The sequence below is a fragment of the Lagenorhynchus albirostris genome, chromosome 17 (genome assembly GCF_949774975.1).
Source record: "Lagenorhynchus albirostris chromosome 17, mLagAlb1.1, whole genome shotgun sequence".
NCBI lineage: Eukaryota > Metazoa > Chordata > Mammalia > Artiodactyla > Delphinidae > Lagenorhynchus > Lagenorhynchus albirostris.
The window spans coordinates 27,500,072-27,514,377 of record NC_083111.1 but is presented as its reverse complement, the minus strand read 5'-3'; the positions used below and the strand labels follow the sequence as shown (position 1 = coordinate 27,514,377).

Genomic DNA, 14,306 nt, shown 5'->3' with positions numbered 1-14,306 from the left:
GGTTATAAATCAATAAAATGATTCTCCTATTTAATTATTACAATTCTGTAATGTGTGTGTTGTTAAGCCATTTTGCCCATGAAGGAAACCTGTGAAAAAATGATGAGATGACTCCCCCAAGTTTAACCAGTCAACACATGCACACTGAGGCCTGAAAGTTGCTTCTAACTCCAAATCACACCCTTTGTCAACTGGGCCATGCTACGGTTTCCAAATGTTTTAAGTGGAATCCCATTCTATCAGATGGTAATTTAAATTTGCACAGTGAAATAGACGTTGCTTCTTGCTAATATGTTTTTCCAGTATTCATGAATATATACTGTGCTCTATAATCAATGATCTGAGACAAGTGCAACTTGACAGAGTTTTTTTCATTAACTTCAACTCTGGTAGCTTCTCTTATGTTAATTTACACAAGGTCAAAATGGATCCAGATCTGAACAATACAGATTTTGAATCACTGATATATATATATATATATATATATATATATATATATATATATATATATATAAAATATGGAAGAGCAGCTCTGGCATTTCTTTTTCTCTGTCAATACACGTTTATTCATTACTGGAGGTTATAAATGGCTCAGTGCCTTTCCTGATACTATTGAAAAAAGGTTGGATTAAAACTGCTAATATCTCAGAAATTGAAAACATTCCTCAGGGGTGTTCAATATAATTTTAGGTATACTCCTCCTTTCACTTTACTTGGAAGAGTATATATATTTATGTTTCATTTTAATAACATGTGATGTTTTTCATGTAGAGTCACACTTGACATTTTAAAAGACAATGTCACTGAATGCTGTAAATTATTGGGCAATTCTTTGTGTAATACAAAAAATGAAAGTTTAGAATAACCACTCAATTCTATTATTTAGTGATACTCTTCATGATCCCTGAAACCATGGATAGACACTAAATTAGTTTTTGGAAAAATTACTGCTGGATAAATGTACCAAAACAATTACATTAAGATGGAACTTTGTGTAGAGAAGTTTTCTAAGCTGAAACAGTTTAAGGGTTGAAAATCCCCAATTACATTAGAATTCCCAAAACTGGCAGAAATAGGCTAACAATAGGATGTAAATCAATGTCAGTTATTAAGGTATTATCTCTCAGCTTATGTGAGACATTCAGTCACATCTGGGGTTGGGAGTCTGCAAACCACATTTCTGTGGGGTCCAGCTGGCTCCTTGCTAGGCTCAGCCAATTAAGGACCTGAGAAGGAGACTGGAAGAGGAAGAGAGAACTTGACCCTTCCTGCTTTGCTTCCTGTTTTTGTTTTGGGTCCCTTTTCTTGTCAGCGTTACTCTAGCCTTGTTTCTTAACCCTGGCAGCAAAAATTCATTCCAGTAGTAGCAACTGAATCCAGTTTGAGTAATTTTGCAACATTTGCAGAACAGTCTTCACACTTCCTCAGAGATCCTGGCACCAGTTGGTATTGCCCCCTTAGAGGTCTGGGTTCCAGCCCCACGGGTTCCCCCTCTGGGCTCAGATACAGCAGCAGCAGCTAAGCAGAACCTCCTACTCACATTGTGAGTTGTGCAAATCCCCTTTTCTACAGTGATATTTGATAATCCCATCTTTTCCTCTGTTTCCCCAACCCTAGAGGTGGTAGCTGCTTCCTGTAGTTTGCTAACTCCATCATACCACTGTGGGTTTTATTGTTGCTGTTTATTTGTTTTTGCCTTTTCAGTTCCTTAATACATAGTTAGAAAATTTTTACAAACAATTCTCCTTGTTCAACATAACTGTATGATTTCCATTTTCCTGACAGAAAACCAAGCAGCATGGAGTTAATGGAAATAATTGAATGGTCTCTCTCTGCAGATAAGAGTGTTCAGCTGCAACTAGAATGTTCTGGGGGGGAGTAGGAGGAGGGAAAACAATGCAAACAGAATGATCCAGAGGTGTCACGATGGACTATTATGGAAGGACAACTGAGCAACCAGTGTATTGCTCTGTCATAGGGACACTGCTACATGAATAACAGTATAAGAAACATATTCTCCATCACTGTTAATGGTTACCGTTAATGGTTACTAGTAGCTAACATGGATTAAGCACAAAAAACATACCAGGCATAATGCAGGTCATGAAAATGTGTTACTTCATTTAATCCTTAGAACAATCTTATGAGGTAGGCATTAAATTCATGCTCACTTCATAGATGAGACAATAGTTTTTGTGGTATTAAATAAGTTGCCCAAGTTTGCACCACTAGTAAAAAGAGAAAAGAAATTAACCATAACTACAAGCAGAGAGTAACTAAGGAGGAATTAGTGTGGATAAAACTGTTAGCACTGACTTGGTAAGCTATTTCTCTTCTCCAGCCTCTCCACTCTGTTTTCCTTTCCTGGGGATCTATGTTCACAGGGAACTCCTGACTACCTCTACTAGTGGCAGATGCTTCTGTCTTTCTTAGCCAAGTGAAAAAATGAAACATAAACTAATGAGGGCACAGACTCCTCAGAGAGTCTGTTAGCAATACACCCATACTGATCTTTGAACACTTATAAACCAAACAGATTTTATATAAGACAAATAAATGATTTTGTAAATTGTTCAGAGTTAGCTTCTTTGTGTAGTGGAGTGTCATCTGAAAGCTTCAGGCTCTGTAATTATTTGCTGATTAAGGCTCTTGCTCTTTTGCATGTAAAATCTGCCTATCTGCCTATCTATCATCTGTCTAATCTATCTAATGATTTTTATTGATAAAATGCAAATGCAGATATTGGCTTCATTTTAAAAATGAAAAACTGAAAACCTACCTAGTTGCCCAAAGTTACAGGTTAATTACCAGAACTTGGGTCTCCTACCATCTACTTCATTTTAGGTAGAAATTCTTTCAATGTGGAAGGAAATCACATGATAGAAAATACTTAAGAGATTACAATGCAAAAACATTTTCATATTAACAGATTAAAAGACAATGTATATTAATTGAAAACTTTATTCATAGCAATGAAGACAGTGTTCTGCATCCTGAAACATAAAAGCATATCAGAAAATGTTTTTACATTTGTCAAAAACTAAAATTTACATTTGTCAAAAACTAAAATTTTTAAATAAAGAATATCTAAATGTTATCTTTCGTAGTAACTGGGATTATTTTAATGCTGTCAGATCTTCACATCATTAGGACAAGTTATTATAAGCTATTTAATATTTAAAAAAATATTATATTTTATAGAAATTATAAAAATTATTTGAGAAAACCATCCTTAAAAATTCATGTTTGGTCCTAAAGGGTTGACTAGAGAAATCATTTGCTTAACTCAGTAGTTTGAACATAGTGGTGATAAAGGTATGGTTGTGGATCTAATTTCCATGCAGATAAGCTTATTTCCTGTTATGTAAAACCATAGACTGACATTGCTCCTCTTCTGTTTTGCGTATCCACACAGTTGGTTGTTGAGTATAAGTGGAGACCTAGTTTATGATTGTAGTTCTCCCACTAATTAACTATGTGACCTTGGAGAAAACAAAATGTCTCTAAATCTAAGGAGATGAATTAATCACAAAAATTGAGTATCCACTATGTGTGAGACTTGATGATAGTCCCTGAGGATACAATAAGCAAAACTGAGCATCTTCCCTGCCCTTTTGGAGGAAGGAAGGACATAAATCAAATACTGTTGTTGCAGAGAGAAATATAGCAATAAAAACCAGGAACAGTGCTGTGAAGGAATAGTAACAGGTGCTGAGAGGGGAACAGAGGAACCTCATTTAGTCTGAGAGAGGTGTTCATGCTGAGATCTGAAGGATGAAGTCAAGTTAACTGACGGTGGAGTGAGGTATGAGAAGGAGCAATCAGAAGAAGGTCCCCAGGCAGGAAGGAACACCGTGTTCTTCTGGAACTGAAAAAGGACCCTCGTGGCTGGAGCAGAGAGAGCAAGACCCTTACAAGGGATTATGAAGTTTCTTCCCTATTTAAAATGTCTATTCTGTTTTTCTCTGTTTGCATTTTTATGCCTTGGAATTTTTGTTTGTTTGTTTGAACGAATTTATTTACAATTAAAGCCTTAAACAATATTTACCTCATTTTGTGTGTGTGTGGTCCAATGATCTATCTACACACAGTCAGTTCTTGTTTTGCATATCTCTAATATCTCAATTACCAATGCTTAGTTAAATAACACCAGTCCCCCAACAGCACAAAACAAATTTCAGTTACCCCATATATATTAACTGTGAGTAATTTCGTAAAGTCCAAGCTTTGCTGCTAGTTTTTCAGTCCACAAATCAATAAGTAAATGACAGATGCTCATGATGATCAGTGGCCAATCACATCACCTCTTTCAAAGTCTGTCAGTGATTTGTCCCTGTGCATCTGTTAGTTCACACAAGGATAGCAAATGTGTAGTTGTATTGTTTCCTTGTCTGCTGGTGATAAATCCATGTGGCATTTTATAAAAATGGATAATCAAAAGAAGGGATTGGTGCAGCAAAGAGTTGAAAAGTAACACTGGAAATAAAATTAAATGTAAATGGAATTAGAGGAGAAATAGCTGACTATAGGGCTGTGGACACTCTTGTATTCAAGAGACTCTAGAGATGGAGGCAGAGGAACTTAGTAAAATAAAACATATTCTTTTATTCCAAATATATATATTACATCCGATATGTTTATATGAATTTTAAGTAGTATGCTCCCCAGAAAGCCCTAAGGATTGATTTGCACAGCCTAAAAATGGCCCTGAATGCCAAAAATTCCTTCAAAATCCACAAAGCTATTTGATATACAGTTTACCTGAAAAAAAAAAATTCCCACAAGGTATCATAAATTGACTTCCTTAAACACAGTGCCCACAGATGAAGCAAAATAGTGGTTTAAGCCAGAGATAAATGCATTCCTTTACATAAAATTACATCTAAAAGGAAAATATCAGAAATTAAAGATGTTATATTAAAATATGCTATTGTAAGTTGAAATTAAAACATATTGACATAAATGAGAAAGTGGTTGTGATGTGCTGGAAGGGGACAAAGATGTCCCAGAGGAAGTGACACTTGGCAAAAGAACCACATACTGAGGGAAGTCTCAGAGGTAGTTCACAACATTAATAAAATGTCAAAGCTGATCCAGTCTTGGGAGTATGACAATTCACCAAGGAATAAAAGAGGTGCTTTCTCCATATTATAATAAAAGAAGAAGGCAAGTGCTGTTCAAATTACTTTCGATAAGTCTTTTTTTACAAAGAAATGAAGCAAACTAATTCTCAGTATTTTTACATTACAGTGTTAAAATTTTAAATTAGTGTACTAAATAGCTATTAGTTTCACTGTATTTTCCTATACGTATGAAGAGGGAATTTAAATATATGTATACATGTGTAAATATGTATATTTATAACATAAAAGAGTTTTTAATGTTTTGACAAAAAATTGTTAAAGGTCATGGAAAAATCCTATTTCCCCCCATTGATTATTAACATCACTCTGCATGGTTTTCTTTTATGGTCACACACTGCTATGCAAAGCAAGAATTGTCCTTAATTTTTACTGAATCTATGTGTTGTATGAAAGCAGATGTATTTTAGAAGGTTGTACTCATTTTCTGAATTTATAAATCTCTCAGTCTTGAAGAATTCCAAGTCACCTACACATCTGGAAAATAATATGGGTTAATTCAATCTTTAGAATATCATCCAAACATTAGAAACCAAATTTTAGGCTTAAGCACCTCTGAATTCTGAAAGTCCAAGATCTACTATATTTCAGTAAGTACAATCAAAATAGAAAAATCTGGCTATCTTATATTTTATTGGGACTTTTTTTTACTATAAAATATTATTTAAATGTATTAATCAATAATACCTGTGAATGAAATGTACAGAACAGTTAAAACATAATTTAAGTCAAAGGGAAAGAAGGATGAGAAATTTACATACCTATTGTAGAAATCATCTCTGTAGTAATCATAGTCAAAGACATAACCACTAAGGAGGGAAACAAAAAATTATTTGTTGACAACAGCAATTTTGGTATTAATTTATAATGTAATAGCAATACATTTGTTACTTTTAAATATTTATTTTTCAATGTAATTATGTATCCAAAGGGCTTTACAAGATAATGTCTAATTGGATATAATGCCGTATCAAACTCATTATATGTTTGACAATGAAAAGACTGATAATGGATTGAGTGGTTTGGAATGGAAGCTGAGAGCAGAAAGCAAAATTAATTTTTTAATACTTGAACTACTTGTAGGACCATTTTTTTTACCCCAGACAAGATATAATATAGCTATCCTTTTTTCCTAAGGTATGTATACTAAGGCTAAATGAACATTAAACAAATGGTATTGAAATAACATAAATGAAAGGGTTTAATGATGCATTCATTGTTAGAAAAGTAAATAGAAATGTAGTTTCCTCAGAAATCCAGCATTTCCTTTTGATTCTAAAAACTTGTGATTCAATACTTTATAGAGAGAAAAATTAAAAAAAAACACTTTGAGTCTTACCAACAATAACAATAATTTAGGGCATTTAAATAGGAATTAATACATACATTTTAGTGATAAGATTATTAACAAGCTCCTTAAAGGAATGTAAAAAAAAATTTCCCCCATCCACTTGTACAATTGTTGTTTACAAAGCACTTTATATGAATTATTTCCTTTTAATTTTAAGTCCTCACAACAACTCTGTTGGATACTATAACTGGAAAAAAACTAATGTGCACGGGACCTAAGGGGCTATCTCAAATTTTTATCACTAGTAAGTGACAGAGCTGAAGCTTCAGAGAAAGACTTCTGAATCCATGTCTGGAGCTATTTTTTATGACACCATGCAACCCTCCCTAGCTTGGAAGAAATTTAATCTCGTGATGAATGGAGTATCTCTACTGCAGGGGACTAATCATTTAAAATGTTTATTCATTTGTTATTGTTGTAATATATATATATATATAACATAAAATGTACCTTTCTAAGCTTTCTGTAGTCAATATTTAATGCCAAAATTCAGTGGCATTAAGTACATTCACAATGTTGTGCAAACATCACCATTAACCATTTCCAAAATTTTTTATCATCCCAAACTGAAACTCTGTATCCATTAAACAATACTTCTCCATTCCCTCCTTCCCCTGGCCCCGCCCACCAAGCCCCAGTGACTGCTCCTGTTGCTATGAATTTCCCTATTCTAGGTACCTCATATACGTGGAATCATACAATATTTGTCCTTTTTTGTTTGGCTTATCTTACTTAGCATAATATTTCAAGGTTTATCGATGTTGTAACATATCATAATTCCATTTTTTTATAACTAAATAATACTTCATTGTATATATATACTTTTTGTTTACCTATTCATCCATTAATAGACATCTGTGTTGTTTCCACCTCTTGGCTGTTGTGAATAGTGCTACTATGAACATCGGTGCACAAGCATTTGTTAGAGTTCCTGCTTTCATCCCCTTTGGGTATATGCCTAAAAAGAGTATTGCTGGGTCATATGGCAATTCTGTGTTTAACCACTGTACAACAGGCAAGTCATTTTATATTCCCCAGATGGTCAACTTAATGGTCCTTTACTTTCTAACTATTCTTATGTTAGGAAAAGTGAAAGAACATATTGAGTAGGGCTTGCTATTTCTGGTTTTCCGGATAAGTGTATGTATTTGTCCTGACACTTGTTACATATGGCAGGGTGGAGAAAACCTGCTATAGCATACATAGCCCATCAGAGAGGGTTGGTTTCACCTCCAAGCAGTCTAATGGAACACAATGACTTTGAACGCAAGTTCTGAAGTGCAAAGTGAAGACCTATTCCATGTGAGTGTCTGATGGAAGACCAAGCATTGTCTAGCCAGAGCAGTGCTGCTGTATATCTACCTCTGCAAACAAAGGAAGAAAATGAGACCACTGCTGAAGCAGTAAGAGCAAAAGTAACCCTTTTTGTCCCACAGTCACAGATTGTTTAAGTCGTAATGTTTAATACTTTAGTTGATATTGCCGGTGTTAGACTCAACTATGATGTTGTGTTGAGGGATTTTAAAGAAAACTTACTGGCTAGCACCAAATCCAAGGTATAAATTTCACCTCAAAAGTTTCCTGAAATAGCAGTACATATAATTTTCATTGTGATTTGGTTTCTTCTGCAGATAAGGGATATGATGACACTTTATCCAAACTTTTGTTTGGAAGTCTCAAGTTTAAGGTTATGCTACTTTCATACACATTTGTCATGAGTCATCATTGTTGTACCTTATGGCTGATTATTTTTAAGAACATGTTGGTAGATCTCCACAGCTTATTTATCTTACAACTGAAAGTTCGTACACTTTGACCAGCCCCATTTCTTTCAACTCCAGCTCCAGCCAACTACCATTTTACTGTTTCTATGGGTTTTGCTTTTCAGATTCCACATATAAGTGATACCGTGCAGGATTTGTCTTTCTCTGACTTAATTCACTTAGCATAATGCCCTCAAGGTCTATCATGTTTTCACAGATGGCAAGATTTCCTTCTTTCTCATGGCTGAATAATATTTCATTGAATATACATACCACATCTTTATCCATTCATTTGATGACAGATACTTAAGAAACGATCATTTTGTGGTATGACGGACATGTTAACTAACTCTATGGTGGTAATCATTTTGCAATATATAAGTGTGTCAAATTAACATCTTGTATACCTTATGCTTACACAATATGTCAATTATACCTCAATAAAGCTGGGGGGAAAAAGAATATGTTTGTTGAATACAAATGTACGTATAATAATATTCATATTTGGATAACACAAATGAAGTTTCCAACAACCAAAGCAAAGAAAAAAAAGATAATCAAAACAATATATCATTTTAAGAATTTTGTTGAGACTTTGTTTATGAAACATGATGCCTGGGGAAGGAAACATTCTAGTTATTGAAACATTATTCTTGATGCTTTTCCATACATAATCTGATTTAACCTTAACAGTAGTCTATAAGATGTAGAGTGTTATCCGAATTTTACAGGACACTGAGGTCTAGATATATTAAATATCCTAAATAACACAGATAAGTATTCTAGTACAGCATAGTCATTCATATGCTCATTTGCCAAAACTTGAGTAAGGACCTATATGTCAGGAACTGTAAGAGGCACTTGCATTTAGAAGTGAAATTATTCTGTCTTTGTTCAATCTCACAGTCTAGCGGTGATCAAGATGGCCTTAATATCCTGCCCAGCTTGCCTAAACTATAGATTTCTTCCTGAATATAGTCCTCTGACATCTCTTTGCTTAAGCATTTACTTCAGAAAACTTGTAATTGTATTAATAAATTCTCTGACATTTTGACATGTAAATATTCTCCCAGCCTCTTGCCTTGTCTTTCTTAAGGACCTGGGAACTATCTTAGAAATTAAATAATAACAGTCATAATAATGATAATAATTAAATAATGTTGAGAAGTTACTGATTCTAATACATTAATTTGATATTAACCTAAGCATCAGACATGGTGATAGACATTTTAGATGCATTAAATAGCTATTGCTTGATAGGACAGTAATTTCCACACAGTGCTAATTCTCAGTATTTTCAGATGTGACCAGATAGAGAGAGAATAGTGGCTAAAGTGTTTTACCTTTTTTTCTGAAACTCTTTTAAAATACTTTATAACTTCAGAGAGTGGAGTTTAATAGCAAGAAGAAAATATGAACTATTATTAATGTGGATGACAGTGATGATTCTACTCACGTCTTATACCTTTAAGAAATACTTCAATAATTTACCAGCCTTCTGGAAATTGAAAAGTGCATGAGAAAAAAAAATATTTTTATTTTTCTCAGTCTATGCTTAACTTATCTTGTCCAATCTGCTTATTTTTTGTTCAACCTGACTGCTAAGGCATATTTACAAGAACAAGTTATAGCTAAGCATCCTAAATTGATCTCCAAGTCCCACTTTTTGCCATCATAAACTCAATTTTACTTGTCAAGTTAAAACTGAAATAAAATGCACAAACAAATCTGTATAATCTTGGCAAGGCTGCTTTTGTCTTAATGGTTTGGATTTTAGCAGAAATGCCATGGCTGTAGTTGGCTCAGGTCATAAGCTGTAAAATCAAGCTGGATTTCCAGGGAAGAGGAAGAGATTCAAGGAGATGAGTCACCACGGGACAAGTCTGATTCATGCCTGCTGTGCTTTCCTCAGTATCTTTCCCGCCCTCAGTTCTTTTTTTTTTTTTGTCTTTTTTTTTTCCTCCTGCAGATTCTCTCTCTCTCTTAAAAATCTCTTCTTTTTTCTTTCTGTGTCAATCTCTATTTGAAGTTAGATGTCAAAAAATGGCATTTCCAGGAGTCATATTCAGCATTACAAGGTATTTTATGTATCCTGAATTGTATTGGTAGGAAAAACTTGTCTTTCACATTAAAAAAGATCCCCATTCCCCGCTATAAGCCAAGAGTGGTGCTGTTATGCTCATGAGTTAATATATTTTGGCTTTTAAAGGAGGAACTTTTGCAACTTTCTCTGTGGTAGTTTTCTGTGACAATCTGGTTCTTAGGCCATTGAAATAAAAATGATAATAAATTAGATGTTTAAGGCATTGTCCAGGAGGAAGCTAATTCCTGTAAGTGTCTTTTTTGCCCTTTGGGGGCATGGTCAGTGCTAAAGGGCAAGTAATTGACTTTTTAGAAAACTGAAACACTAGTTTTGAATGTTTAACACAAAGAGTTTATATTTGAAATTTTAAATCTTGAACACATTTACAACTTTTATTCTACTTTACAATGTATCTATATTCTATTTGCTCAGATTCCTTCAAACTTTAATGAGAAATAGGAAGTGGTAAAGTGATTGTGTAGAGCTGCACATTCACACTCTTTTTTTTTTAACATCTTTATTGGAGTATAATTGCTTTACATTTTTGTGTTAGTTTCTGTATAACAAAGTGAATCAGCTATACGTATACATATATCCCCATATGCCCTCCCTCTTGCGTCTCCCTTCACCCTCCCTATCCCACCCCTCTAGGTGATCACAAATCACCGAGCTGGTCTCCCTGCGCTATGCAGCTGCTTCCCACTACCTATCAATTTTACATTTGGTAGGGTATATATGTCAAATCTACTCTCTCACTGTGTCACTACTTACAGTTCCCTCTCCCCGTGTCCTCGAGCCCATTCTCTACATCTGTGTCTTTACTCCTGTCCTGCCCCTATGTTCTTTGGAACCATTATTTTTTGTAGATTCCATATATATGTGTTAGCATATGGTATTTGTTTTTCTCTTACGGACTTACTTCACTCTGTATGACAGACTCTAGGTCCATCCACCTCACTACAAATAACTCAATTTCATTTCTTCTTATGGGTGAGTAATATTGCATTGTATATATGTGTCACATCTTCTTTATCCATTCATCTGTTGATGGACACTTAAGTTGCTTCTATGTCCTGGCAATTGTGAATAGATCTGCAATGAATATTGTGGTACATGATTCTTTTTGAATTATGGTTTTCTCAGAGTATATGCCCAGTAGTGGGATTGCTGGGTCATATGGTAGTTCTATTTTTAGTTTTTTAAGGAAAATCCATACAGTTGTCCACAGTGGCTTTATCAATTTACATTCCCACTAACAGTGCAAGAGGGTTCCCTTTTCTCCACACCTTCTCCAGCATTTACTGTTTGTAGATTTTTCGATGATACCCATTCTTACTGGTGTGAGGTGATACCTCATTTTAGTTTTGATTTACATTTCTCTAATGATTAGTGATGCTGAACATCCTTTCATGTGTTTGTTGGCAATCTGTATACCTTCTTTGGAGAAATGTCTAGATCTTCTGCCAATTTTTGGAATGGGCTGTTTGTTTTTTTGATATTGAGCTGCATGAGCTGCTCGTATATTTTGGAGTCTAATCCTTTGTCAGTTGCTTCATTTGCAAATATATTCTCCAGTGTGAGGGTTGTCTTTTCATCTTGTTTATGGTTTCCTTTGTTGTGCAAAAGCTTTTAAGTTTCATTAGGTCCCATTTGTTTATTTTTGTTTTTATTTCCATTTCTCTAGGAGGTAGTCCAGAAAGGATCTTGCTGTGATTTATGTCATAGAGTGTTCTGCCTATGTTTTCCTCTAAGAGTTTTACAGTGTCTGGCCTTACATTTAGGTCTTTAATCTATTTTGAGCTTATTTTTGTATATGGTGTTTGGGAGTGTTCTAATTTCATTCTTTTCCATGTAGCTGTCCAGTTTTCCCAGGACGACTTATTGAAGAGGCTGTCTTTTCTCCATTGTACACTCTTGCCTCCTTTAACAAAAATAAGATGACCATATGTGCGTGGGTTTATCTCTGGGTTTTCTATCTGTTTCAATTGATCTATATTTCTGTTTTTGTGCCAGTACCATACTGTCTTGATTATTGTGGCTTTGTAGTGTAGTCTGAAGTCAGTGAGCCTGATTCCTCCAGCTCCGTTTTTCTTTCTCAAGATTGCTTTGGCTATTGGGGGTCTTTTGTGTTTCCACAAATGGTGATTTTTTTTTGTTCTCATTCTGTGACAAATGCCAATGGTAGTTTGATAGGGATTGCATTGAATCTGTAGATTGCTTTGGGTAGTTTTCTCATTTTCACAATGTTGATTCTTCCAATCCAAGAACATGGTATATCTCTCCATCTGTTGGTATCATCTTTAATTTCCTTCATCAGTGTCTTAGAGTTTTCTGCATACAGGTCTTTTATATCTCTAGGTAGGTTTACTCCTAGGTATTTTTTGTTGTTGTTGCAATGGTAAATTGGAGTGTTTCCTTAATTTCTTTTTCAGATTTTTCATCATTATTGTATAGGAATGCAAGAGATTTCTGTGCATTAATTTTGTGTCCTGCTACTTTACCAAATTCATTGATTAGCTCTAGTAGTACTCTGGTAGCATCTTTAGGATTCTCTATGTATAGTATCTTGTCATCTGTGAACAATGACAGTTTTACTTCTTCTTTTCCAGTTTGGATTCCTTTTATTTCCTTTTGTTTCCTGATTGCTGTGGCTAAAACTTTGAAAATGATGTTGAATAATAGTGGTGAGAGTGGCAACCTTGTCTTATTCCTGACCTTAGTGGAAATGGTTTCAGTTTTTCAACATTGAGAATGATGTTGGCTGTGGTTTGTCATATATGGCCTTTATTATGTTGAGGTAAGTTCCTTTCCTGCCTTATTTCTGGATGGTTTTTATAATAAATGGGTGTTGAAATTTGTCAAAAGCTTTCTCTCCATCGATTGAGATGATCATATGGTTTTTCTCCATCAGTTTGTTAATATGGTGTATCACATTGATTGATTTGCATATATTGAAGAATCCTTGCATTCCTGGGATAAACCCCACTTGATCATGTTGTATGATCCTTTTAATGTGCTGTTGGATTCTGTTTGCTAGTATTTTTTTGAGGATTTTTCATCTATGTTCATCAGTGATATTGGCCTGCAGTTTTATTTTTTGTGTGACATCTTTGTCTGGTTTTGGTAACAGGGTGATGATGGCCTCATAGAATGAGTTTGGGAGTGTTCCAAAATATGTGGGTGCTATATTATGGAAGAGTTTAAGAAGGATAGGTGTTACGTTTTCTGTAAATGTTTGATGGAATTCACCTGTAAATGCATCTGGTCCTGGGCTTTGGGTTCTTTGAAGACTTTTAATCACAGTTTCCATTTCAGTGCTTGTGATTGGCCTGTTTAAATTCTCTATTTCTTCCTGGTTCAGTTTCAGAAGGCTGTGATTTTCTAAGAATTTGTCCATTTCTTCCAGGTTGTCCATTTTATTGGCATAGAGTTGCTTGTAGTAATCTCTTATGATCCTTAATATTTCTGCAGTGTCAGTTGTTACTTCTCCTTTTTCATTTCTAATTCTGTTGATTTGAATCTTCTCCCTTTTTTTCTTGATGAGTCTGGCTAATGCTTTATCATTTTTTTTTATCTTCTCAAAGAACCAGCTTTAATTTTATTGATCTTTCTATCACTTCCTTCATTTCCTTTTCATTTATTTCTGATCTGATCTTTATGATTTCTTTCCTACTGTTGAATTTGGGGTTTGTTTTTCTTTCTCTAATTTCTTTATGTGTAAGGTTAGGTTGTTTGTTTGAGATTTTTCTTTTTAATTGAGGTAGGGTAGTATTCCTATAAACTTCCCTCTTAAAACTGCTTTTGCTGCATCCCATAGTTTTGGGTCATTGTGTTTTCATTGTCATTTGTTTCTAGGTATTTTTTGATTTCCTCTGATTTCTTCAGAGATCTCTTGGTTATTTAGTAGTGTGTTGTTTAGCCTCCATGTGTATCTATTTTTTTTACAGTTTTTTTCCTGTAATTGTTAT

At 34.4% G+C, this 14,306-nt stretch overlaps 1 protein-coding gene across 1 annotated transcript in view; it reads right to left on the bottom strand.

The window, feature by feature from the left end:
- The window catches only part of RALYL (RALY RNA binding protein like), a 725,647-nt gene that overhangs the window by 8,371 nt on the left and 702,970 nt on the right, over positions 1 to 14,306 (bottom strand). The window contains exons 6-7 of the mRNA XM_060127724.1: positions 5,903 to 5,950; positions 5,515 to 5,618 (exon numbers count right to left, since the gene is read on the bottom strand). Of these exons, the coding sequence (XP_059983707.1) occupies positions 5,515 to 5,618; positions 5,903 to 5,950 (152 nt within the window). The remainder of the gene's footprint in view (positions 1 to 5,514; positions 5,619 to 5,902; positions 5,951 to 14,306) is intronic.